This window comes from Aulonocara stuartgranti (genome assembly GCF_965226115.1).
Source record: "Aulonocara stuartgranti genome assembly, chromosome: 4".
NCBI lineage: Eukaryota > Metazoa > Chordata > Actinopteri > Cichliformes > Cichlidae > Aulonocara > Aulonocara stuartgranti.
The window spans coordinates 25,581,335-25,608,065 of NC_138942.1; the positions used below are offsets into that span (position 1 = coordinate 25,581,335).

The 26,731-nt window shown below is 40.8% G+C and overlaps 3 protein-coding genes across 6 annotated transcripts; 2 read left to right on the forward strand and 1 right to left on the reverse strand.

The window, feature by feature from the left end:
* Positions 1 to 1,024: 1,024 nt before the first annotated feature.
* rbx1 (ring-box 1, E3 ubiquitin protein ligase) lies at positions 1,025 to 3,807 on the forward strand (the record flags this gene model as incomplete). 2 transcript variants are annotated; one of them, XM_082529450.1, is made up of 5 exons in its annotated part: positions 1,025 to 1,134; positions 1,962 to 2,040; positions 2,176 to 2,246; positions 3,385 to 3,470; positions 3,648 to 3,807. In XM_082529450.1, the coding sequence occupies exons 1-5, from the start codon at positions 1,060 to 1,062 to the stop codon at positions 3,658 to 3,660; spliced, it is 324 nt and encodes a 107-aa protein (XP_082385576.1). In that variant the 5' UTR covers positions 1,025 to 1,059. The 2 variants fall into 2 exon arrangements, with proteins under 2 accessions (XP_082385576.1, XP_082385577.1); XM_082529451.1 differs by lacking the exon at positions 3,648 to 3,807 and having other exon boundaries at positions 3,385 to 3,474.
* Positions 3,808 to 4,288: 481 nt separating this feature from the next.
* st13 (ST13 Hsp70 interacting protein) lies at positions 4,289 to 14,212 on the reverse strand. Of its 3 annotated transcripts, none has more exons than XM_082529242.1 (13): positions 14,055 to 14,212; positions 13,518 to 13,657; positions 10,948 to 10,996; positions 10,758 to 10,854; positions 9,360 to 9,433; positions 9,148 to 9,214; positions 8,940 to 9,024; positions 8,723 to 8,833; positions 7,529 to 7,631; positions 7,245 to 7,361; positions 7,108 to 7,147; positions 6,782 to 6,888; positions 4,289 to 4,973 (listed from the first exon to the last, which is right to left on the reverse strand). In XM_082529242.1, exons 2-13 carry the CDS (start codon positions 13,625 to 13,627, stop codon positions 4,839 to 4,841), a joined length of 1,095 nt encoding a protein of 364 aa, XP_082385368.1. In that variant the 5' UTR covers positions 13,628 to 13,657; positions 14,055 to 14,212; the 3' UTR covers positions 4,289 to 4,838. The 3 variants fall into 3 exon arrangements, with proteins under 3 accessions (XP_082385368.1, XP_082385370.1, XP_082385369.1); XM_082529244.1 differs by lacking the exon at positions 14,055 to 14,212 and adding an exon at positions 13,865 to 13,957; XM_082529243.1 differs by lacking the exon at positions 14,055 to 14,212 and adding an exon at positions 13,775 to 13,866.
* A 1,163-nt stretch (positions 14,213 to 15,375) lies between these two features.
* Positions 15,376 to 24,641, forward strand: xpnpep3 (X-prolyl aminopeptidase 3, mitochondrial). Its single transcript, XM_082530871.1, has 12 exons — positions 15,376 to 15,544; positions 15,628 to 15,741; positions 18,966 to 19,088; positions 19,174 to 19,361; positions 19,502 to 19,721; positions 21,135 to 21,319; positions 21,419 to 21,481; positions 21,824 to 21,937; positions 22,057 to 22,142; positions 22,826 to 23,009; positions 23,590 to 23,710; positions 23,791 to 24,641. The coding sequence occupies exons 2-12, from the start codon at positions 15,675 to 15,677 to the stop codon at positions 23,955 to 23,957; spliced, it is 1,518 nt and encodes a 505-aa protein (XP_082386997.1). The 5' UTR covers positions 15,376 to 15,544; positions 15,628 to 15,674; the 3' UTR covers positions 23,958 to 24,641.
* The last annotated feature ends 2,090 nt before the right edge of the window (positions 24,642 to 26,731 follow it).

The window sequence follows — 26,731 nt, forward strand, 5'->3', positions numbered from 1 at the left end:
CATTGTCCCTATGTGAGACGGCACAGCAATATCCCACATTGGAATTGAGTGTAGTTTATAGAAGAACCACATAGCCAAAAAAAATCTTATCTATGGGTGTATCCATACTGAAAGCTAACAAAAACGGAAAAACACAGCTAGTTATGTGCAGTACTGCAAATGTTGGTATTGATCTGATATCAAGCCAGTATTCCCTATACCAATACAAATATTTTTAGCCTATAAGGGCAGCTTATGTAAGGGAGATCAGTGTTTCATGATTTATGAAATAGTCATCAATATGCAAATTCTGAACACATTTTAATGACCACTAAAATCACTTTGATTTTTTTTTTTAATTTCCCACAATAATTAGTTAACACGACAACAAAACAAATCTTTCACCTTCTTAATTATTTTAAAACTATTCTTTTTTTTTAGACCTGTCTTTTAAGCACTTTTGGTCAACATCTGTTATCTAAATGTGCTATAGGTTTTAAATATTCTAGACGTGACGGTAAATACAAAATCTTTCAGATATTTTCATACAGCATGTCTGAGCTATAGTTTTTTAATTCCAAAATTCAGTGGGCTACAAACTGAACTTATAGGATAGAAGCAAAGTATTGATCTTATCACCGTAGCATCGATGGGAGATCAATAGTAATTCAAACTACTTGGCAGTGTTAGCAACATTTGTGCTCTAACAATTTACTATATCTAATGGGAAATGACAGAACATTGTGTCTGTGATACCTACCTTTATACTGAGGTGTAGTTGAGGGTTAGTCGTGGGGGTTCCATGGTGTAATGGTTAGCACTCTGGACTCTGAATCCAGCGATCCGAGTTCAAATCTCGGTGGAACCTAAATGTTTTGGATGGAGAAGCTTTTCGCTTTGTGTTCATGAAAGTTAACATTGTTAGCTTTTGAAATAAATATAAGAAAATAACTATGATCTGTCTTCATTACGCCGTCAAATATCGATATAATACGCTTTAAAATTTCTCAAATTCGACGGCGGAAACTGCCGCTCTTCTTCCGCCTGATTTGGCTCATACGTCATACTCTTCCGTTCAAGATGGCAGCAGCAATGGACGTGGATACACCGAGCGGTACTAATAGCGCAAGCAAGAAACGATTTGAAGTAAAGAAGGTATGGCTGTAAAAAGTCTCTCACCGGGGAGTTACTAAGAAGCTGTCTAATGTGAACAATGGACGCTATCATAGCTCAGTGCCGCTCACTGCCTTTACTAAGCTAACTCTAGCATGCTAACTTTAGCGCTATGTCACTGTGGCATAGGACACTAGGCTTGTAGCTGTTAGTAACGAATACCCACGAATTTGCACTTCCCATTAAGGGGCCGAGAATCAACGCCCTTACAGATATCTCTGAATTAATAACAAAGGTGTAATGGGCAGAAACACATCAGCTGTTCAAACGGTACCCCGGCGGAATTAGCCTAGCTACACATCACACGTAATTTTTGTTTTGTATTTAAAAATAATGTTTACACGTTTGACATGCTTTCGATGGCGACTGTGTGTCTCGTTCTTATGCTATTCTTTTCTCAATAAGCTAGACTCAAATGATATATTTAGGGCCCCATGCCTTAAATCTCTAATGATTTGAGGACTTCTATAGAGTTTACAGTAACATCTCAGGCGTGTTTCTGGGATGGGGAAGTGGATAAGGCCCTCTTACAGACACTCAAGAGATGCTTTTGCTTCTTCTTTTTCAAATCAAAAGACATTTGACACTCATAATGAACCAAAGTTAAAATATATATTTTTAAATAAAACATATGTTTATGTCATGTTTGTTATTAAGCTCAAAAAGTGCCCCTCAAGTCACAGCAGTTTGTGCACTGCTGGCCCTTGTGTGGTTCAAATAAGGGGATATAGACATTTTTTAAATTAAATAATCTCCAGATTATGATTCTTGGATCATATATTTGTGTGATTTTATTTTTCCCCCCTCAGTGGAATGCTGTGGCGCTCTGGGCCTGGGACATTGTGGTGGACAACTGTGCTATCTGTAGGAACCACATCATGGATCTCTGTGAGTTCAGTTTTACATTTTGGTCTTTGATCTCTTTGGTGAACATTTTGACAGTAAATGAGGTTTGCTTATCATTGTAGGTGATATGGTGCTTTTTATGTTGACACATTTCTCTTTTCCCTCCTCACCCATTAGGCATAGAGTGCCAGGCCAACCAAGCTTCTGCAACCTCTGAAGAGTGCACTGTAGCCTGGGGTGTTTGCAATGTAAGCTTCTATATAACATGTACAGTGTGATCAAAATGGTCTCAGCTCCCCTTTAAGACCATTGCTCTTTGTTTGAATTGCACTGTGGAAGAAAAATCCTGATCTGACCACTTGATTTTCTCTGTTTTCTCTCTGTCTTTGCTGTGTGTGATTGGCAACAAAAGCCAATCACACACAACAAAGAAGATGAAAATGGGTGTCTGAAATTATTTTTTGGGAACAAAGGAGGAAGTCATAGGAAGTGTGTGTGCCCTGCACTCCACAGTTCAGGTTGTTTCTACTGAATGATCTCCCTGGGACAACTCAGGATATCACAGTAGAACTGAGTCTTCACAGTCTGACCCTGGTGTCTGTAGCACTGACAGTTGTTGATGCTCCCTGTTCAAATTTGGCATTCATACTGAAAACATGCAGATTCACAAAGTCAGATTAGGACTTCTAAGGAGTGATCTTAAAAAGACGATGACAGGCACCTCCTGTAACAATCATCTCTGCTGCCAGGAAGGGCAGATATAGGAAGTTCTATGTATCGGGCAGAGGTGATCTTCCAGATGATATATCATTATCAAAAATGATCAGCATGCTGATCCATAAAGGTGAGAGGAATCATGTTAAACACAAATTAATATTAGTATAACTTCTGAAGCGATTTTCCCAACATTGATCATAATGAACTTTAATAGGAATTTCCTGCACAAGGCTGTTGTGCTTATAAGAGCTTGCTCATGCCAGGTTTATATGCAGGAACTATACATGCAATGAACACTATTTAAATGGAAGGTTTTAAAGTTTCCCAAATCCTTAAAAATGGTTTTAAATAATCTGGGATAACTTGATCCTCTGGTCATTTTGTTATTTTAAGCGCACATGATCTATTTCTTTGTTTTCCAGTTGTGCCTCAAAGTTTGATTGTTGTTGTGTGGAAGTACAAAGAATTAGTATTAGCAGTATTGCCAGGTCTCTCTTGGAAATGAGATTTTTGCCTGGATAAATAAAGGACTAATAATAAATAAAATACATGATACTTAAATATTGTAAACCTGAAGTAAAATATCGATTTTCCACTAGAGAAGTTATTTTTGTTAAATAAAATTCTTTTAGGTAGTTTTACCATCCTTCTACTGTTTCTCTTTTCCAGCATGCTTTCCACTTCCACTGTATTTCTCGCTGGCTGAAGACCAGACAGGTGTGTCCTCTGGACAACAGGGAGTGGGAGTTTCAGAAGTGAGTACCATGCATTACATTGTATACAGTTTTACTGTGTGGTCCAATCACAAGGGTTTAAGGGGTTCCTTGGTTAACAGTGCATTTGATCATTTGTTGACCCGCAGAGAAAATTGTTTATTCTTTAAAACTGAAGAGCTGTACTGACAGAACATCCTCTCTGTCATGTTTTCACAGATATGGACACTAGCTCGTTTATCCTTCACCCCTTTGTTGGCTTCTGCAAGCAGCACCCTCACTTTATCCTTGTTCTGACCCGCTTATAAAAGCTGTTTCTCATGTATTTTGTTCTGGTATATTGTAAGTACAGAAATAAACAGGAATCTTGTGAAAAATACAGCTTGTGTGACTTGTGTTGTCGGAATTTTAAAGAGGAAGGGACAAGCAGCACATTTTCAGGGGTTGTGGGCAAAAGACGAGTTAATGAAGGAGATCCAAAGGACAAATCAGCCGTCTGCTGTGACAGGACAGTGCTCAGTCAGATCTGCTTTGATAAGAGCCCAGCCGGCTGCGTGTTAGAGTGGTAATCCTCTGGCTGAAAGACAGATGTTGTGGATGGATTAAGTAGCTGGTGGCCCACTCTCCCACCAGGCCGGATTTATCAAAGTACCTTTAAAGACCCACATTTGGAACCAGCTGATGTGTTTGTAAACAGATTGAGGCAATGATTATGACAGGTTTAAAGATGAGTCGAGTTTTCTGATCATTCTTTCCAGTTTAATTATCACAGGAAAACTGAAGTCAAAATAAAAATGAGTGAACTCTTTTACACATGACATTTAACGGGAAACAGAACTAGAAATGCAGATCAAACCTGATTTGCAGGAACAGAGCTTTTATTTTTGTGAATTTTTCCAACAGGGTCAAACATGTTCAATACTTTTTATAATAATACGTCTGATAACAAGAAGGGCCCACAGTGGTGTGAGAGTTCAGCTCCGTCCACAGAAAGAAAGAAACCAGTAGCTAAATCATAGTGAGTATTAAACAGCGGTAGAAATGTTTCTAAGCTAGCGTCTTAATGCAGGAGGCTCCCGGTTTGGCTGTTCATGACGCAGGTTAGAAAACGTCAACCTGTGGTTTAAGTGAATTCCCAGCTGAGATGTGCTGGACGGGGTGTATAAGTATCAGACCTGACTCCTAACCACCGGGCTGCTTTGTTGACATGTTGCTAAGTGCTAACAGGTTGATTAAGAACATTAAAAAAAAAAAGAAATTGCCAATCTTCCTCTACACCATGCCAGATAACCCGTCACCTGCTCCCCTGTTTGAACTACACACAGTGAATAATTGTTGAAAAGCTTTGCTCTCCAGATTGTTTCACCACATATCCACTCGTTCTTCTCTCCCATTTCGGTCCCGTCCTGTCTATGGCTGTGGAGGAGCTCCAAATTTAGAGCTCAGCTTGGTGACGAGGGCCATGATTTTGGGGTTGTTCTGATACTTGGAGATGTTGGCCGGGTTCTGGGCGACATCCTGGAAGGCGGCCATCACCTCAGGGTCCTGGAGTTGGATATTGGACAAAAATGGGGTCAACTTTGCTCACCCAGGGCATTTCCAAATCAGCTTAACAAAAACTGTTGGATGTTTTTTTGTTTTTTTTAACCATAGGTCATATGGTGGTCTTACTGATTCAACAATGCATAACAGCCATGTGTGGCTGAATGATTTAGGTCAGGAGTAGGCAACTCCAGGCCTCAATTGCCGGTGTCCTGCAGGTTTTAGATCTCACCCTGGGTCAATACACCTAAATCAAATGATTAGTTCATTACCAGGCCTCTGGAGAACTTCAAGACATGTTGAGGAGGTAATTTAGCCATTTGAATCAGCTGTGTTGGATCAAGGACACATCTAAAACCTGCAGGACACTGGCACTTGAGGCCTGGAGTTGCCTACCCCGATTTATGTACTGTTCAGCATAAGAACTTGATTTAAATCCAGACACACCAGCCTGTCTGGCACCAAGAACAATGTTGTATTGAAAGCCACTTAAATCACCAGTATGTTGCTCAGTCTGAACTTCAGTTTGTCATCTGGATCATGTCTACATGCCTAAAGGCTGCTGCCATGTGATCGGCTGACTAGACCAGGGGTCAGCAACCTTTAACACCCAAAGAGCCATTTGAACCCGGTTTCCATGAAAACGAAAACACTGGGAGCAGCAAATACTTTTTGACATCTAAAATGAAGATAACACTGTATATATTGTTTTTTACCTTTATGCTTTGTGTGAACAACTAAGGTGTGTTGCTTATGAAATCCATGAAGTGCTACAGAGAAAATTACATTTTATTTATGTAATTAACACATTTTGAACTCTTAAAGAAATATAACAAAAGGAAAGACACCCAGCTGAACTAAAATGATTCAGCAAACAAACACTGTTGTGAGCCGCCACCCTTATTTGGGCTTTTGGATCCTTGACCTGACTTTTAAAAAAATAACTGGAAAAAAAGTACTATGCTGCTAAAAAAGAAAAATAGATATTTGCAAAATTCTGCCTAAATATGTATTTTACCCGGTTAATGTGTCTGGCGGGGCGTGGTCTGCAGCGCCACTGCAGGGGAGGCGGACACACCTGAGCGGCACACGCAATCACGCCTCGCCGCCTTAACGTCTGTGCCATCTATGCTGTTGTGTTGGTGTGTGTCGGGCTGTGAGCTGCAAAGCTACAGCCGGCTGTATGCGTAAAGCAACCGTGAGTGAAAAGTGGTCAATAAAGAGAAGCTGAAAAGCATGTTCATGCAAACATGGTCAGGTCTGCCGTGATATGTTTACAATGGGACTTCTGCTCCTGAACCTCTGCGCACAGCATCTGCAAATCGGGGCTGTACGAAGTCACTTTCATCTTTACGCAGGACTGTAAGCTGTCATCTGTGAGGCGTGAGCAGTGTTTGTTTTTAACATAGTTCACGGTGGAGAATAGCTGCTGACATAATGTTAAAGGTGACATCAATGATTTTTAAATGTCAAAACGATGAGAATTTTTCCTAAACCAAGTAGAAATACAGTTTCTAGGTATCTGCCTTTATTGAGGTGCTGGCTACACTGTGCAGACAGCTTTGTCAGTGAGTAAAAATTAGAACAACAACTAAATTCATCTCCATGCTGCCCTAAAGGCTAAAATAATCATTTGTTACTGTGTGGAAAAACAACCAACCCACTCCTGAAGCTCCCTGGTCTAAGTGTGCGCATCAAAATTGTTCTATTAGCCGTCCTGTCTACAAGACTCTCCTCAGCACCGTGTTACGTGTTAAAATAACCAACCCTAACCATGGGACAGCTGTGATGCGGAGGACAGAGTTAGTCACCTTCATGGCATTAAGCAGCTCAGGATCTTTCAGGAGTTCACCTAGACCAGCCATGCCGGGACCAGCTCCGGCTCCACCTGGGAATCCGCCTGGGAATCCACCCGGACCTGCCAAGCAATGATTAGACTTATACTTGCACTTATGTGTCTAATAAATGGATGCATAACAGAACCCTGACATGAACACACAGCTTCACACATTGTTCTCACCCTGGACGTTGCAGACACGGGATGATCAATAAAACAATCAGTGTTTACAGGAGTATAAATTATGGGACTCCATCATAAGGCATTCGGCAGTAAAATGAGTTGCTTTTGCTCTCCTACCTGGGAAGAATCCTCCTCCAGCCTGTCGTGCTTCCTCTTCCTGTTGCAAAACAATGAATGAGACATTCATCAGTGTCATACAGTTTTTGGATTTTTTCACTCCTGGAAAATCTGTGGAATTCCTCCCAGCAACTCACCCTCTGAGCCCGTGCGTGCTCCTCTCTGGCTTTCTTTATCCGGTCTTGCTTCTCTTTGATCTCCTTCTCTTCTCTCTTGCGCTCATATTTGCGTCTGTGCTCTATGATTTTGTTGGCCTGAAAATTACAAAGAGTTCATCTGCATTAAGATCGTGTAAACAGATCAGGACTTTGCTGTTTAACTGCAACCTTCTACATATTGAACTACCTGCATTACTGTTCCCACCAAAAAAATGAAACTGTGGCAAAGCGTTTTTTAATCTTTCTGTTCACTTCACTATTACCTTTGGCTGGACCTCCTTCAGCATTGCACTGGCATCCTCATCATAGTCCAGTTTACAGGCTGTGGCCAGGTCCCTGGCTGCCTCCTCCCAGTGTCCCAGCAGCCTGCAGCAGGACAAACATCAATTTACTGACAATATTTGGTTTCCATTTCCAGTTACCTTCTTCAGAACTTTAATAACTCACATATTTAATCACTTTAGGACTTATATGGCTGCTTGAGTTAAAGGTATTTCTAAAAGCTCCTAAAAAGCCTTCAGTTGATCCAAAATGCTGCACCTGTAGCACCAACAGAGACTAGACACAGAGATCAAATTTCTCCCACATTAGCTTCTCTTCTCTGACTCACTGCTAAATCCATAATTGAATTTACAATCTTTTTCCTCACATATAAAACCCTGATCAATCAGTCCTCATCAAATCATCCTGTTACTCTCATAGAGCACTTCACTCTCACACTGCAGGCTTACTTGTGGTTTCTAGAAGTAGAATGGGAGGCAGAGCCTTCAGCTTTGAGGCCCCAGTTTGGATTCAAGAGACAGACACCCTCTGAAATATCCTTTAGTTAAGAAGCCACTACTGGGCAACATTACATTTTCTCTACTTTCATTTGTCATCATCTCCCTATGCACTCCTTTTTTTCCTTTTCCTTCACCCCCAACAAGTTTTTTTTTAAATAAATAAAACCGAACTGAACTAATTGAATACAGTGAAGCAGAGCTGACAGAGATCTGCTTAACATCACCTCCCTTAATCTGACTCACTGAAGTGTTTTTGTCTGTTGTTGGTGCTATTTGGAGCATTTTTAAGGCCCCATTCACACAGGCCAAGAGGGAAAATGCACATTCCTCCATCTGTTTGGTGATTGGTGGTTGCTGAGGGCTGCTGGCTGTTGCTAGGTAAAAGAGGGTGCTGTACCAAAAAACCTTGTCACATGTAGTTTGCATGGAAGACATCAACTTGTCTGCAAACTTTAAAATTTTACTCTCCGACTGGTTGTGAAAGCTGAAAAAGTGTGACATGAACCAGAAATGGACAATATTCGCCTTCAAAATAAAAGCATGTCTTATCACTGCAAACATCATGAGCACTGACCAGCCCATTTAGGGGAGTAATTCAGGCCTGAATGATGCTTTTGCGGAAGTTTGGAATGAGAGTTTGGCTATGTTGCCTGTGCAGCAGAAGCTCTCTCGTACCTGTGAGCTTTCCCCCTCCACTTGTAAGGCTGTGCAGAGTCTGGATTGATGCTGATGGCTCTGTCACAGTCTCTTATGGCTGCGTTGGGTTTCTGCATCTGGATGTAGACACTAAAACGAAGAGAATAACCAGTTACACTCAAAGGCATTCAGAACAGACGGTATCTGAGGGAAGAAGAGGCGGTGGTTTCAAATGAAGGACACAGTGGACTCTCACCTTGCTCTCTTGGCATAGAGGATGGCAAGGCAGGGGTTAAGCTTGATGGCTTCAGTGAAAAGATCCAGAGCTTTCTGCAGATCACCTAAAATATATTTAAAATGAGACATTACAGATCATAGAGTCCTTTTAATTTCTTCTTCCATGTACAGGGAGAAGCATTCAGGAATTGCATTCACTGTTCATTGTAAACAGACCATCAACCCACCTTCTCCTAGAGCGTTAATGGCCTCCATCTTCTTCTCATTGGCCTGGTCCATCATTTCCTCTGTGACCTGTGGGAGAGTATGGATTTCTATGCCTCAAGTCTCTCTAAAATTTAAAATATAGTAATTTCTCTGTCTCTGAATCTTAGTCAGGGGCTCAGCTTCCAACTAAGATAGGGTTAAATTTTGATTTAATGTATGTGCATAATTTTACCTCAATGTCTTCAAGCTCGCCCATATCCTGCGGGTCATCAATGTCTGGCTCGATCACTCCCTCTCTGTCGATTTCTGAGAAACCAAACACAAAAACATAACATAAATAATTAAGACGGGAGCAGTTTGTTCTATAACTTGGAGGGTAGACAATTACTCGCATCAGCATCCCTGCAGGACTGAACCATTATTGTTGGCGGGGAACGTTTACTCAGCTCCACACTAACTGAAATAAGCTCAATGAAATTATTGGTGTAGCTTAAAAACAGGTTAACAGCTAGCAAAAACTGCACCACATCTCAGCTACCAACAAGGGATATAATGTAAAAACATTCTATGTTGGGATGTTACACCAATTTTTATGTGACCACATCAGAACTGTTACATATCAGTGAGCTATTTTTCTGCACATGCGTCCAGCCACATCTCCACTGTGCTCCATCTGTCGATAGCATTAGCTTTTTCAGCCTGGATGGAAAAAATTCTATCCTGATCTGAAATGGCTCAAGTTGAAGCCAATTGGACTTCTTTTGGGTTTCACGTCTCATCCAGTAAGCCCCTTCAGCTCTAAAAGCTCACGGGATTGTCAGCGTGGAAACACGAATGGTGGTTAAATCAAAACTGGATGTAGACTGCCTCCTGTTCTCTGTCCAAAATGTGAACATTAGAATCCTCAGGAGAGCATCCTTTGTCCTTTAAAGGCAAACATACAGCCCAGTCTCATCCTGTAGAAGAGGTGTTGTGCCATGTGGCTGTGGAATGGTCGCTCTCATGTCTATAACCAAGCACTCCTCTCTGCACTGAGTTGTTTAGCTAGGGTTTTTGTCTGAGTGTGTGGCTGGGTCTGAAGTGCCGTGGATGACAGCGTTATTCTCCCAGTCACTGTGCTCCTCACTGGTTGATGCTTCAGGTTCTTTTCAGTGCATTTTTGGTGACTTGATAAAGGCCCAGTTTGGATATCTTTTAATATGTTTATGTCTGTGTGTTTTCCCCGGCATCCTCCTTGGTGAACTTAATGTTTGTATCCTGATGGTAACTGTTCAAGTAATTTCTCTTTAGTATTCTTACTTGATTCTTGTGTTAACTCCCTCATTGTTATAGTTTAGAAATATTTAGAATAAGGAATTTAGATGATTGCGGGTAAGCTCTGAGTCTGTTTCAGTACTAAATAATGATGTTAAAATGCTTTAATAGGATGTAAATAGAAGTGTTTTCTGTTTATTTATAATTAATTAAAACATTCATTGATAAATAAAGGACTAGCAGTTAAAGTGTACTCTATTAAAAAAAATCTTCTGTAAATTGTGTTCATTATTTCATTTAATCTATTAAATTTACAGCATGTAAATCAAAGCTCCAGGCTGTCATGAAACAAAGTGTTGAGTGGGGCATACAGTACCTATTTCACTCTCCTCGCTCTCAGACGGCACAGCAGGCGCAGGCTCAGGCTCAGGAGGCGAAGCTGCGGTGGGTGGAGGGCCACAGGGACAGCCACCCTACAAGTCAGAAAGCACGCTTTGTTACGATGAGGTGTAATTTCTGACATTAGCATGAAGTAAAAGGCAATTAAATAATATTTTAGGCATCACCTGGCATGAGTCACTTGTCTTGGGTGGTGGAGGGATTGTTGCACCCATGCTGCAAAACAGAACAATAAAATAAACACAAAACATTAAATTTTAAGACATTGTTTTGGAGGAAAAGCCTAAACAGATATTGCAACAGGGTTACTTCACCTGAACATATTGCTTAGTTAATTTCTCAACATTTTAGTGTAATCAAATCATATACACCATCAGATTTAAAGTTACGCCCCTCTCCTTGGTACCACTTCACTGAACCACAGCATCTAAAACTGCAAAAAGTGAGCTTAAATTGAGTAAAACAAGCAGCGCACAAAGTAAGGCCACTTTAATGATCCCTGGGTCGCTGGTTTCTGATGATGATTTTGAGATCACATCCTGTGTTGCGAGACCCAATCTTTGTGGCGTGTTGGCCGGTTCTGCACCTCTTGAGTTTTGTAACTTGGTTCGTTGCCCCGCAGAAGTCGCAGGTTGTTTGAAGACACAAGTGTACGATCGTGTACTGACGCCCGGAGGGAGATATTGCAACTGTTTGAAAACGTGTGTAGAAAGAATCAACCCCCCCCCCCTAAAAAAAGACACTCAACAAAGTCTTGGCTTCAAGTTTTGACTCCTTCTCTTTCTTATCGGCACTTGTGATGCGATATTGTCGGAGCCCTAACAACTATCATTTAGGAAAATACTGCAGCGACTTTTTCATGGCTTAACAACCAGTATAAGCCTGTATCTGTGTGATGACGGTACGGAGTGAGCAAAGCGATCACAGCGGACGATATATTGGCACCTTAAAACATTCATTCCGTGAACTTTGATTTGAGATTTTGGCCCACATGCCTCTATGATAATAATTGTGAGGACAGATGCTGAGAAGGTGTACTCACTAGCCCCTTACCCTACCTAACCCTATTTAACCTGTCCCAAACCTTTAAAGACCGTTCTTTTATCCCCACAGGAAGTTGTGTCAGACCCCCAACAATCATAGTGGGCTCCTGGTGAGCCCAAGAGTGTAGTAAAACAAAACCTGTATTCAAATCCATCAGAAAACTAATGATTTGTAGTTAGGTGTTAAAAAATTAAGTTAGAGCTCAGCAGCACACACATATATCAGATCTGTCCTTTGGTGGGTGTCTGAATACTAGTAGTCTAGTTTTTAATGTTTTGGCTAATTGGTTTTTAATTCAGTTTTTCAAAGCAGTTTATTTCTAAAAATTCTCAGCAGCACAGACAAAAGTCTGCTACTTTAGTTAAAGTTACAGTGCTGAAAATCTCACCACCAGATGTCAGTCTTTTGCAGACTGCAGTCAACTGATTTCAGCTTGTTTTTAAACCCCCCCAATTCAAGTGCATAATCCCATCGAACTTCTGCAGGACAAACAACTGACTGCAGTTCATCTGTATTGAGTACAGGCTGTCAGTCAGCTGTTTACCTCAGTTGTCAATGTGTTTCTAGGTCTATTTACACTGGAGGCAGCTGTAAAACTGTGAAAGCTTTGAAAGAGTCTGAAACGAATCGCTTTCTTCAGATAACAGTGTCACTGAGGTTTGTTTATCACATGGAACAGCGATTTTTAGGACACAAGAGACTAAAATTACCTGGCATAATGTTAGCTTATAACCAACTTTTGTTGTTTAGCCTGCTCATTGTCTGCTCAGGAGGGTCGCGTGTCTAATCGGCTGACAATACCCAACTGTGACAATATCAAGAATAAATAAGCACGTTTATGCACGTTTCTGTGTGTTAGACCTCTCTGAGTTCAATTTAGGAGATGAGGCTTGAGGTGAGGAGCAAGAGGATGATGTTTTATTAAGATGCCATCGTGCGTTTTTCACTTCTTTGGTGAAGGGGACCGATAAAACCTAGGTGTAACTTTTCATATCTTGAGTGGGAAGGCGCAGACACAAATTAAATCTCACCTCCACCGTACGCGAACGCTTACGATTTCTCTGCGGCCTCTGACGTATGCTGCTGGTCTCTACCCACATACAGTGATGTACATGTCAGTCACTGTATTCAAGTTTGCAGGGTAACATGGCGGCTTCCATAAAGTGACACCTGCTCCTCTGTATTTTTTTAAGAGAACTAATTAGTTTATGAGAACCTCAATTTGTTGGAAATGTAATTACACACTAATCGATGCATATTCTTAAGCACAATATCTTTTTATATTAAACAAACTCAAAAAAAATAAGTGACTGCACCTTAAAAATATATACAAATAATAGTACCACAGTCCGAGCTGTTCAGATGAAAAAACAAAACAGTTTTCTGCATTGCAGAGTTGAGGTATTAACATCAACGGAAGCAAAACAACCTCTGGGGTTTTAATTTAACAATTAGTTGTGTTGTGAGGCTTTGCTTTGTGCACCCTACGGTGGGGGGGCCGTGTTCTTTACCGTTAGGTGGGCGGAACAGGGCATGTGGTCAACTCTACAGTCTGTTTCAGATCTCACCTAAGCACTTGTTTTGGCATTATGAAAAAAAAAAAATCATCTGTGATTCCTTAAACCAGGAAGACCAGCATTAGACAATGGCTTCCCACTGTTTTTAGCAACAGGTAAGTTCCCAGTGTACTGACTTTAGCAGCCACGTCCGGAAGAAGCCCATCTCTGGAAGGTGCAGGATCCCGGGATTAGCCTCGCACAACTGCACGAAGCCTTTCAGCTCGGCCACTTTCCGTGGGTCCATGCTGCAGTTTCACGTCCACCAGACGGAGCTCTAGGTGCAGGGGGAAACCAGAGAGGAAAAACAATCAACAGCTTAGCAAAGTCCGGAGTTGTGTTTAGCTGCACGTAAACAAATGACAGCATCCGTAAGCTAGGTATGCTAACGCACAAGGATTGAATGAGCGTGCGCAGTAACCAGCTCCACAGTTCAATATAAAACCAGCACCAAGCGCTACTGAAGCTTTATAAATGAACCAACCACGCAACGCCTATGAGTATTGACTGTTTCAGGGGTCGTAGGTCAGAAGTTTCTAGAAATGTGAATTCATCTGTGACGCGGCGAGCGTTTGACGCATAATAACGTCGTTAGCTTGCTGCACCGCGGGCCATGATTAATGAAAATAGTTCGTAGATGCAAACATTATTTTCAGGAATAAAAGCAAACTCACCCTGCCGAAGATATGCCTAACTGACAGTTAAGGAAAAAACACACAGAAGAAGCCTGCAGTCGATGTTAGTACTATAATACACCTTCACCGACAGTGGCGTCGCTCCTGGGTTTTCATTCAGGCGTGTTATCGGACAGACCAAGGGGGTAAGGGTGGTGTGTGCCCTGAGCATGGCCTGACAGAAACGGTTCCGCTTCACAGCGCGTGCGAATCAACTCAGCTCCTCCAAACTTTGTAAACCCTAGAAGTACGAGATTATTTCATTAGAGGGGTTAATGAACCCAAGTAGTAAAAATGTTAACATTATTTTCTTCTTATATAAATATCTGTAAATAGAAATATTAAAAAATAATATTTAATATAAATATATATATAAATATTTAATATTCTTTCTACTGACATAGTGAACAGCATTTCCTGTAGTTGTACTGGATCATTTTAATATAACAGTGCATTTAGATTTTTTTTTTACTAGTCATGGCTGTATCAGCATCGTGACAATAATAATAAATAAATTAATAAGCACTTTAACAGGCAAACAGTCACAAAGCGCTGTATACAAGAAGAGGAACATAAATACGAAAAGTTAGTGCAATAATAGGCAATAAAAACATACAAACCCATCCCACCTTGAACCTTGTCTCGTTATTCCCTGAAATGTCACGCTCAGGGTTAAAATGCACAGGCAGCATGTTACCTCATCATTGACTGGGCCAGTTTTCCCGGAGTCTAGCCTCCCAGGCAGCAACGCGCCTGACGGTTTAGGCACTTTCATTTTCTAATCATATACGCTGAATTTCATAGTGTAAATCGCTAATAAATATACACGTATTTGTTGTTTCTACCATGTAGTAGAAATGCTAGAAAGAAGCTCCTGTAATATTCTACTTTTTTTTTCTTGTTGTAAGTTAAAATCATACTAAATAATAGAGTGACAGTGTTGTGCTGGTTTCTAGTTTAGTAGTTTATTTTTTTTTTATGAGAGAGCAATGTTTGTGACTTGTTTTTACAAGCTGATGGTGTATTTTATGGAGGACATACAGTGCCTCAATGAATCAAATAAATACATCATTCAGTAAATAATAAAATCTGATAATTAATTAAAATATGAAATAATACATTAAATAAATCTATACATAATTAATTGAAATATCAATAATGTCATTTAAAACATTTAATAATTTATTTGTTAACAATTTTAATTAATTACATTTAATTAATTGTTTAACTAGTTATTTGATTATTTTTGGCACTCGATAGCCTCCATTTTATTGAGTGTACAAATGACTAAAATAAAAGCTGCTTGTAGTCGGTTCAACAAGTAGGAAAGGGAGAGGGTTCCGCTTCTCTACCTGGGAAACCAAACTCAGGGAAGCAATTCTCATGAACTACAAACGAGCGTGGCTAGCAGACGTGAGAATAGCGAGCTAGCTAGGTGTAGCTGTCATTCAGGGTACATATAACTGCTGGAGGAGAGACTGTTAACCTCGGTAAGTGATAATAAGTTACTTCAGAGTGTCTCTGTGAATATGAGTGCTCGGTAGTTCGCTGACTGTCACACTTTGTTCCGCAGGGGAGCGACATGCTGTGACTGATCGGTGTCCTCAAGTTGCAGCAACAATGTTGCTCTCAGCGAGCGCCTTGGTGAGGACCGCTGTCAAGCTGATGCCACGGACCTGGAGTGGAGGTTAGAGACAGTAACTTTACAATCACTACAATGACATTACTGTGCAAAAGTCCTGAACCATGCCTCTCTTATGTACATGTTGGGTGGGAAATGGGGAAAAAAACCCGTCTAGAGACAGTATATAAGGCAATAACAGAGCTTGAATAATTCTAACCAGCTTGAAAGTCAATATTTGGTACGACCGCCTTTATTCTTCAACACAGTCTAATGTCTTTTAGGCAGCTTTCTTTTCATTTCTTTAAGTAATCTTCAGGAATAGTTCTCCAGGATTCTTGAAGGACATTTAAAGCTCTTCTCTGGATGTTGGTTTTGTTCTGTTCTCTTTCAACATGATCCCACACTGCTCCAATAATGTTGAGGTCTGTGCTCTGGGGAGGCCAATGTGTGTTTTTCTAGGTATGCTTTTACTGCATTGGTAGTGTGTTTGGGATCATTATCATCCTGAAAAATCAATCAGACACTTTCCAGATAGTATCCGGTTGTTAAGTGATGACGTATAAACCCTGTTTCCATTAAGGCTGGTGTCTTTTAAAAGTGTTTGTATTGTGTTCAGTTTAATCTGAACAAGCCCTTAAAATAGTCAGTGATCACTGGCTGATCACCTCTCTGGGTTTTTATTACCGCCATTTGTCTGCAGCACGTTGTAAAGCTCAGTTGATTTAAACCAGCTTATTGTTTGGGAGCCGCCAAATATTTTAATGTGTCAGAAAAGTATCACTCTGAGGCTAACGAAGATTTGAATGGGTGCATGAAGCTGTTGTTCATAGCAAGTAATCCAAACTATGCAGCAGGATATCAGTGACTAACCACGTGCTGGGGATGGATCATCACAGGCGTTCTGCTGACTGAAGTTTGGTCCATTTTCAGTGTCTTTTTCCTGTTGTACGATTGCATTTGTCTTTGCCCATTGGGGTCTCTCACATTAACTTTCATTGAGAGCAAAAAAGTTTGCGTTCATCCTCCAACTTCACTGTGCTAATGTGTTTTTATTTTCCATATCAACCATAGCTCTGTCAGCTAGCCCAACTTCAGTAACCTTACAAACATTGCTGCTGTTTAGTTTTCTGTCTTCATGCATGTCCAAAGTGATTGCTGCGCTGTACTTTTCATTTTTCAGGATAACTCAGTCAGAATATGGTGTATCATCTTTGGATAGAAACTAGCGAACTTACTCCCCACTAACCTCTAACTTCATAAATCCTGTTTTTCATGGATGCCTGAATCTTAAACTTGATTGTTGCATCTGGTAGAGCAGCCACACTTTTTACTTCATTACAAACTAAAGAATTTTGGCACTTTTTAGCTCCCAGTGATGCCGCAGTGTTTGTTTGAGTTGAAGAGGAGTTTGGACCCTGAAACGGCGAATGACGTCAGACTTAAAAGGCAGATTGCATGGTAGATCAAAGTCTGATGGTACTTTTCTGCATTCATAATTCCATCAATTTTGACAAGATCCCCAACACCACTGGCTTAAATGCAACTCCAAACCATGATAGAGCCTCCACCCTGTTTTACAGATTGCTGTAGACACTCACTGTTGCACCTCTCTCTTGACTTCCCCTGTACGTACTGATGACAGTTTGAACCAGAAATGTCACATTTGGATTCAACACTCCATCAGACCTGTTGTCACTGATTTTTGGTCAAGTTCTTGTGTAATTTGGCATCCCTCAACCTTCCACTGAGACCATTTCTAATGACCCTTCAGTGAACAGTAGGTGGATCAACAAAAGGTTCTTATGGACACAGCCACCCCTGTGCGTCTTCATTTGGCTCGAAACTTTTGCACAGTACTGGAGCTTAGATCCACTGAACTGAACTGGCATGTAGTTACAATGCCATGATTTTTTTTTTTCTTCTTCCTGATTTATTTATTGATTATGTGTCCCATTTATGTGGTTTAGCTAATGAATGTGCAAAGATGACCTGAGAAAATACAAAATGTGGTCCTTAAATGAAGGTTTAATTAAAAAAAAAAAAAAAAGTTAAATTGAAATTGCACTCCGCTTTCCAAAAATGTGGTTAATTAATCACAGTTCATGATTTAGCAAAATACTTTTTCACATTGGGTCAGGTAGGGGTTTTTTTTCTCCTTATTAAATAAAATATTCACTTAAAACTGAAATTTGAATTTACTCAGGTTATATTTTTCTAATTAAAAAAACAAATGTGTTTGTTGATGAGCTTGATGATGATGTGTACCGACTATGCAGAAAACGAAGAAATCAGGGAAATGCTTTTTCACAGCACTGTACTGATGGGCTACTCTAACTTCACCATTGCTTCAACCTGTAAAATACAGCATATGTTGATGCTCAGATAATAAATATCTAATAAAGTCATAATAATTGAACGTTGTCCAGCGCCGCTGTGCTTTTTACTTGTTTATATAAAGGTATGTTTTGTAATCGCTCTTTTAAAAAAAAATGTAACTTCAAACCTTCACCACCAGTGGGCAGCGATTTACCCGTCGGTACACTGAAATACTTTCTGATGCGAGACGCTGCTCTATGCTGATAAAGCTGCTGTGACGCAACTTATTGGTTTGCGAAGCCTGGAGCTGATCGTTGTCACTCCCCCCCACCTCTAGGTGATTGCTAAATGAGCCCCCCCCCCCCTTTTTTTTTTTTAATGGTTTTGTATGGATAAAGTTTTACATATTGGCTGAAATCAGACACACCGTAACTGAATACATATGTATAATATTACATTTGCGCTAGTTTTACACTTTAAAAAAATCTGTTAATGTCACAGGGCTTAGATCACTCCCCAATTTTAATAGTCAGTTGTCCCATGACATCCTGTTGTTACCTAGTAACATGAGCAAAAGGTAAGTAGGTGGGAGATAATAGATTGTTAATGCAACTGATTTCTCTCTCTATCTCATTTTGAAGACACCCACTCGTCCCACTGATATGTTGCATGAAACCGTAAAGACAGCCAGACTTCTACCCAGTAAATAATCATCGGGATGCTTTGTAGTGGCCTGAAAATTGCTATAAATGGGGTTGGGTCTTTTTTTTTTTTTTTTTTTTTTTTTTTTTTTAAACTTTTACTAACGTTTAGTACCGAACTCTAAAATTGTTTAAAAAGATGCATGAGAAAAAACTACTATATTCAATACTCCAGCATCGCCCAGCGGACAGAACTGATATAACTTTGCTTTAGTCAAACTGAACTGACCAAAGCACCTGTTTACAGTCTGTGTGTGTTTCTGTCTGCAGGATGTATTTGGTGCCTGTGCAGAAACATTTCTGTGAAACCTGGCGGGTTGAAGCCAAAGACGGTTCCACCTCGTTACCTTGGCCAGCCCAGTCCTTTCACTCATCCGCACCTCATCAAACATGGTGAGTATTGTTTACAGTGGACAGCTGATCTTGTAAAATGTCATTTCTTAATTTATTTCTTTAAGGAAAGCATGCTTCTCCTCAGGTGAGGTAACCCCAGGTTTGAGCCAGACGGAATATGAGCTCCGCAGACACCGACTGGCCTCGCTTATCGAGGCTCAGGCCGAAAGACTCGGACCTTCTGCTTCCTCCAGCACCCATGTGGCCATCATTTTGTCTCACCCAACTAGATACATGACCAATGACATCCCTTATCCCTTCCATCAGAACCAGGTGAGCACTTGCTTTCAAGTTGCATTCAGTTCAGAATTCTTCAGAAAGGAGAAAAAATTGGATTTTGCTCTTCTTCCTTTTCCTGGGTGAAATTCCTGGGTAAGTTTTTACTAATTCATCTCAAAACACGTGTTCCTCAGGATTTCCTCTACCTCAGTGGTTTTCTCGAACCTGACAGTGCCTTGGTTCTTCACGGGAAGGGTCAACCAGACCAGGCTATTTTGTTCGTCCCTCGCAGAGACCCGGGGAGAGAACTGTGGGACGGACCGCGGTCTGGGAAGGACGGAGCAGCTGCTTTGACTGGCATAGAGAGAGTTCATAGCATAGAAGAACTGGGTGTTGTACTCAAGAGCCTGAAAGGTGGGTGCATGGGAGTGGTGGGGGGGGGGGGGGGGGGGTTACTCTTTGCAATCCTGCGGAGAGAAAAAAAAAGTGTTATGGTTCATTCCTACCAGATCACTAACTGCCATATCTTTCTCTGAGAAAGGAAAAGGAGGCCCAATGGTTTTGGGTGGTCAGTCTGAATTACGCATGTTGCTTGAATAAAGAAGCAAAGTGACACTGCTTCAGGGTCTTTCACAAACCTTATTATCGCAGGAATATATGTGGATGGATGGATGGAGTGTTCTGGAAGCAAAACTTCTGCCCAGGAGTGGTGGCCCTATCAAATTAACCTCAAGGTCAGAAAATCTGCAAAAGACCCACAAGTTTCTTGCTTGTACAGTTTGGGGGGAATTAGGTTTATAATGATGCAACAAGCCACACGTTTGGCATTATGGCCATAATACACAGCACAGGGGAAAACCAACCACAGCATATCAGCACAAGCACTTCGTATCAACTGTCAGCACGGTGAATGGGCTCATTTTCCAGCCACAGGACTCGGGCACCTTGAAGTCATTGAGTTGACAATGAACTCCTCTTCATACCAAAGTATTCTCCACGCAGACAGGAGGCCCTCTGTGCAGCAGCTGAAGCTTGGCACAAATTAAGCCATGCATTAGGACTATGATCCCTAACAGCAAATGGGTGAAAGAGAAAAATCAAGGTGTCAGTCAGACCTCACCTGACAGGCCTAGACTCGCCTCAAGTCCAGACCTCAGCACAACTAAAATGCTTTGGTGGAAGCTTAAGAGAGCTGTGCATAAATGAATGCCCACAAACCTCAATGAGGTGAAGCAACGTTTCTCCACAATTATGTAAGAAACTGATAATTGAGGTTATTGCTGCTGAGGTGGGTTGCTCTTCATCTTCATAAACGAAGAGCAGGTGTACTCAAAACTTCACTAGAAGCAATAAATAAGGATTCTAGAGTTGTGCAATGTGTGACCTGTTGATTATTGTTCTGTGTTCACATTTTTTTGGCTCTGCACCTGCGGATCTGCATGGATTCTTTTGTCCTTCAACTGTAAAATGCTAATGGGGTATTGTCATCAGCCCATTGAACAGCCGGGTGGATGTGATAACTTAAGAGTGAGGCAAAGTAGGATTTACAAATTGATACCATAGGTGCATCTACTCAAAATCTGGGATGAGTATATAATATAATTTTATTGACTGATGTGAAGACGTTCTTTTTGACAGGACGGTAGTAAAGAAAGATGGGACGTGTGTGGTAAATAAAAATGCAGTTGTTGGATAAATGCTTTCCTATTTCAGTGCCAAAACTTTTCATTTAGGTATTAAAATGTTTTTCTTTTTTTTTTTCTATTTAGCTCTTTTATCACTTCAAATTCACTCTTAGCATTTCTGTCTTCTCTGATCCTCTTCCAGGCACTATGCTGTGGTACGACACTTCTCAGCCGGCTCACCCTCAGCTCCACCAGGCTCACGTGTGTCCCGTTCTGGAGGCGGGGCCGACACCACGCACTCTCAGACCTCTCATACACTCTCTCAGGGCCCTCAAAAGCTCAGCCGAAGTGGCTCTCATGCAAGAAGCGGGTCGAATCACGGCACAGGTTGACGTTTAAATTGGTTCTTGTGAAGCTCTTGAAGACTCCAAGTGAATGTTAGATTTATGAAGTGTACTTGCAGCAGCTCATATTGTTATCTTTCAGGCTTTTAGGAGGACAATGGCTCTGTCTCAAGGAGATGTGGATGAAGCTGTCCTGTTTGCTAAGGTGACTTCTGTGATGACCTTTGTCTTCACTGCCTTTACGTGTGCGAGCAGTCATTATCTTTGTGTCTTTCATTGATTAGGCTCATGATGTAATTATTAGAACAGTAAGTGTTAGTTTATTGATTTTTACAGTTGGAGAAGCAGCTTTGAAATTTTCCAAATTTCCCTCCTAATTTCACGAATCTGCTTTAAAAGAGCAGGTATGGAACTCCAGAGAGTTGTACCTTAAACTGAAAATGCTGTTTAAGTCTTACAGTGTCTACTTTATTTGTTACGTACTGTACTGTGCAAAAGTCTTGAGCCTCCCCTCCATTCTTTGTATTTAACATAACCTTTTTTCCAGTTTGATTTTGAGAATCGGATCCATGGTGCTAACTTTCTTGCGTACCCTCCTGTGATTGCTGGAGGAAATCGAGCTAATACTCTGCACTACATAAATAACAACCAAATAATCAAGGTAATTACTCCATGAACACGTCAGAGGACACAGATATTCCTGAGAATAATTACTTTACATGTATTTAAGTAGCATATATGACTCATTGCGTTTTGCTCCCTCCTCTTTGTCTCCATCAGGATGGTGAGATGGTGTTGCTGGATGGTGGTTGCGAATACTTTGGTTATGTCAGCGATATCACTCGAACGTGGCCAATAAATGGAAAGTAAGTAAGCTGATTACCCTTAAAATATTTGGTGCCAACAGAAGTGATAGTTTGTTTAATGAGCTCATAAATATGGAGAGTTTATGCCCTCAAGAAGGACACAAAAGCTTTTTCAATATGGGGATCTGAAAAATTACCTACCACAGTGCGTATTGGCTTGCATAGCAACAGATGATCTAGTGTGGCAACCCTTAATAGAACCAGACATTTGTTTAAAAAAATAAAAAAAGGGGTGATCTAGCTTTTGGAAATGAGAGAAACTAAACTACAAAACTACAATCGCTGATTGTAGGTTTCAATCCTTTACGCCTTGAGTTGTGGCAGAAGTTCTTTTCCATCTGTTATCATGACTTCGCTAACGATAGAGTGAAGTTCCCATTTGTGCATCGCAGCCCATGAGTTAGTGTACAGTGTAAATTTGTCAAACTTCATTTTACATCCAGGTTTATTTAGTCATCTATTTGTTCCAAGTATTTGTTTCCAGAGTGCATGTGTTAATAAAGGTGGTTCACATCACCTCCAATCCTGGTTTGGTGATCGTGGTATTCAACTTTAAACTTCATTTTATCTGATTTCTAGAATTTAGGTCCCTTAAATTAAAGAAACTGTAGTCTGTTTTTGAAGGTTGATCAGTTCCAGTCACAGAAATAAACGTTTTGGGGTTTTTTTGTGTTCAATACTAGATTCAGTCCTGCACAGATTGAGCTCTACGAATCCGTCCTGGAGGTCCAGCGTTCCTGTTTATCTCTTTGCTCTCCAGGCGTCAGTCTGGATCACATCTACAGCACCATGCTGGCTCTGCTGGGACGACAGCTTAAGCGGCTTGGCATCCTCGGGGCCAGTACCAGCGATGCTGAGGCGCTAAAGGTAATAATTGGAAAAACGGTGGGTGCCCAGATTGGTTGTGCACTTCATATTTAATGAGGCTCATCTGCACAGTGTCATGGTCCCTAGAGGAGTCCGGACAAATCGTACTTTTCCTCAGAATTTTTACACATGCAGTGGACTTCAAGTGGTCGTCAAAGAAGTATAACAGGAATAACTACTCTGTTGTCGGGTCTTCGGCTGTCCGTATCTGCAACAGAGTATAATTTAGGCTTCAGAAGGAATGCTGGCGTTATATTCTTATGAAGTCAGATTTCCCTTTCAGTATTACAGGTGATATCTTGTGTCGGTAGTTACTAAAGCTGGAGCTTCAATTCAACATTTCAAAAAGTTTTTTTTTGTTTTGTTTTTTTTGTTTTGTTTTTTGTGTGCAGACCAGATGACCTAATCCAGAGGATTCCTCTCAGGTCCATGCTGGACTTCCATTCATCTTTTATTTTGGTGTTTTAAGTGCTTTTTAATGTGGTTGTGCTTTGTTAAGGTTTATGTGAGGTTTGACTTTAGTAGAACCACTCGTCTGACTGCTGCAGCCTTTTTAACTATTTATTTATTTAAATTCCAGGCTGCAAGGCAGTACTGCCCCCACCACGTTGGCCATTACCTGGGCATGGATGTCCACGACACTCCTGAACTATCTCGCTCGCAACCTCTTCAGCCAGGAATGGCCATCACCATAGAGCCAGGTTTGAAATCCACACGGTTGCACCTGCATGTAAATGTTCTGTCCCGTTACCGTTACGGCTCACATTGTGTCTTGCTGCAGGGCTATACATCTGTGAAGACAACGACCAAGCGCCGAAGCACTTTCGAGGTCTGGGTGTCAGGATTGAGGATGACGTGGTTATCAGAGAGAAGGGAGGACCTCTGATTCTGTCCTCTGACGCACCAAAGACCATCGCTGATGTAGAGCGGGCCTGTGCACAGAGATAGAGCAGGGAGAGAAAGAGAACTGACCGAGTGCTACTCACTGCTATCTGTTTATATCCTGAGACTCAGGGCCGTGGTGCATTACAGGTGGGAGCACACAATAAGACTTTAGTTTTTAAGTCACAACAACCTGTTATCCTCACTACTCTGTCTATGAAATACTGGCTGCATTAGAGCAACTCAGCTCCAAGACATAAAACCAAACAGCCAAACATAAAGTTGCAATTCTTTATTTACAAAAAAAGGCAGATTACAGATTCTATCAGTGAGCCAAATCTGACACTAAAGCCTAAATCAACATCTACAAACAACAGCTAACATCCAGCTACCACAAAAGTATTTTACGTGATAAAACCGGTTTGATTCTCACCATGTTTTCTGAACTATGGTTCATTTTCATATCTCACTGAAGAAGTTGCACACAGAAGTGCATAATTGTTTTCCAACTCATACTGCAGTACAAAGGATCCAAAAACCTGAGTACTGAAAAGGCTGCTCGTCATAAATCTGGAGTTACTGTGATGTCTTCATTAATCTGCTGAATGTGAAAAAGGTCACAAGAGTGTCAGTGTGTGTTGGATTTTGTTTTTCTTTTAGCAGAGAGGAGAGTTGTGTTGTTTTCTAAATTATTGTGTATTAAAATATTTCCAATATTTCTTTCATAACTAATAAATTCAATGGGTTTAACTTGGGTTACTTATGGAGGATGTTTTGTTGGTCGATCATAGTGAGAGATGACATTTCCTTCACTATATTATAAGGGTCAGTTGTCCCCTTATGTCTTGGACAAAAAGGACAGTACTGTAGGACCATTCATTCAATTCAGTTTTTATCTACATGGTGTCAAATCACGACAGAATTCGCTTCAATGTGGTTTATATTGTAAAGTAAAGACCCTACAATAGGCAGGAAGAAAGTTTAAGCGATACCAGACTGTGGACAGACCAGCCCTAATTCAATGCTTTATCAAAAATGAAAGTTTTAAGCCTAATCTTAAAAGTAGAGAGGTGGTCGGTCTCCTGAATCCAAACTGGGAGCTGGTTCCAGAGAAGAGGGGCCTGAAAGCTGAAGGCTCTGCCTCCCATTCTACTTTAAATACTCTGGAAACCTTAAATAAGCCTGCAGTGTGAGAGCCAAGTGCTCTTTTGGAATGATAAAAGTCATGAAATGCTTTGGTCCTATTGTCAAATCTCAAGGTTTAAATTTAAAAGATCTCAGTGCATTTCAGGTGACAGCTGGTATATTTATACTTACTATCTAACTAGTATATTTTTAATAAAAATATATTTAATGTCAAAGTCAGGGAAAGTTCAAGAGTTTTTGGTGGTTAATCTGAATATATATGTTGCTTGAATGAAGATTGATAGTATTAGCATTAATGCAGTATTAGTATTAGTTCAGGGTCAATTACAGATCTTATCATCACAGGGCTTTGCGCAGTCCTGTGGAGTACTAAGTTCCTCCTTATTGCTTCCATAGAAACTCAGAGGGTAATCAAAAGCACATCAGTAATTGATCATAACAGGTGTGTTTTGTGTGGGTTCATTTGTGGAATTTCTGGCCTTCTTAATGATGTTGGGACCATCAGTTGTGTTTTTCAGAGGTTGACAGCCCTATTTGACAACTGTTAGAATTCATATTGTGGTAAGAACCAATCAGCTAAGTAAAGAGAAATGACAGTCTATCATTACTTTAAGAACTGAAGGTCAGTCAGTCTGAAAAAATTGCTAAAACTCTGAATGTGTCCCCAAATGCAGTCGCAAAAACTATCAAGCGCTTAACAGCACTTCAGATTAGAGCCCAAATAAATGCCACACAGAGTTCCAGCAGCTGACACATCTTTACATCAACTGTTCAGAGGAGACTGTGTAAATCAGGCATTGGTGGTCAAATAGCTGCTAAGAAACAGCCACTAAGGAAAAGCAACAAGCAGAAGAGATTTGTTTGGGCCAAGAAACACCAGGAATTGACATTAGACCAGTGGAAATCTGTGCTTTTTGAACAGTTGGTCTCTACATGCATGGTTCGCCCTGTGAAGCATGGAGGAGGTGATGTGATGGTGTGGGGGTGCTTTGCTGGTCACACTGTTGGGGAATTATTCAAAATTGAAGACACACTGAACCTGCATGGTTACCACAGCATACTGCAGTGACATGCCAACCCTTCTGGTTTGCGTTTAGTTGGACCATCATTTATTCTTCAACAGGACAATGACCCCAAACACACATCCAGGATGTGTAAGGGCCATTTGGAGAAGAAGGAGAGTGATGGAGTGCTGCACCAGACGGCCTGGCCTCCAGTCACCTGACCTAAACCCAGTCGAGATGGTTTGAGATGAGATGGACTGCAGAATGAAGGCAAAAGGGCCAACAAGCACTCAGCATCTCTGTAACTCATTCAAGACTGTTGGAAGGCCATTTCAGGTGACGACCTCGTGAGGGAATGGAGAAAAGGAGTGTGCAAAGCGGTAATCAAAGCAAAGGGTGGCTATTTTGAATCTAACATATAAAACTTGTTTTGAACTGTTTGTTTACTACATAATTGCATATGTGTTCATTCAGTTTAGTTTTGATCCCTTCAGTGAGAATCTACAATGTAAATAGTCATGAAAATAAATGAGAAGGTGTGTAGTGAACGTCAATCAGGAGAATATTAAACCCTTTTAAACATAATGCAGTCTAGTACATTATCATGCATGATCATATTATTTTGACACTGGGAAAAGGAAACTGGGAGCTTAGTGCATAATATATAGTATATTTTAAATATCATTACTT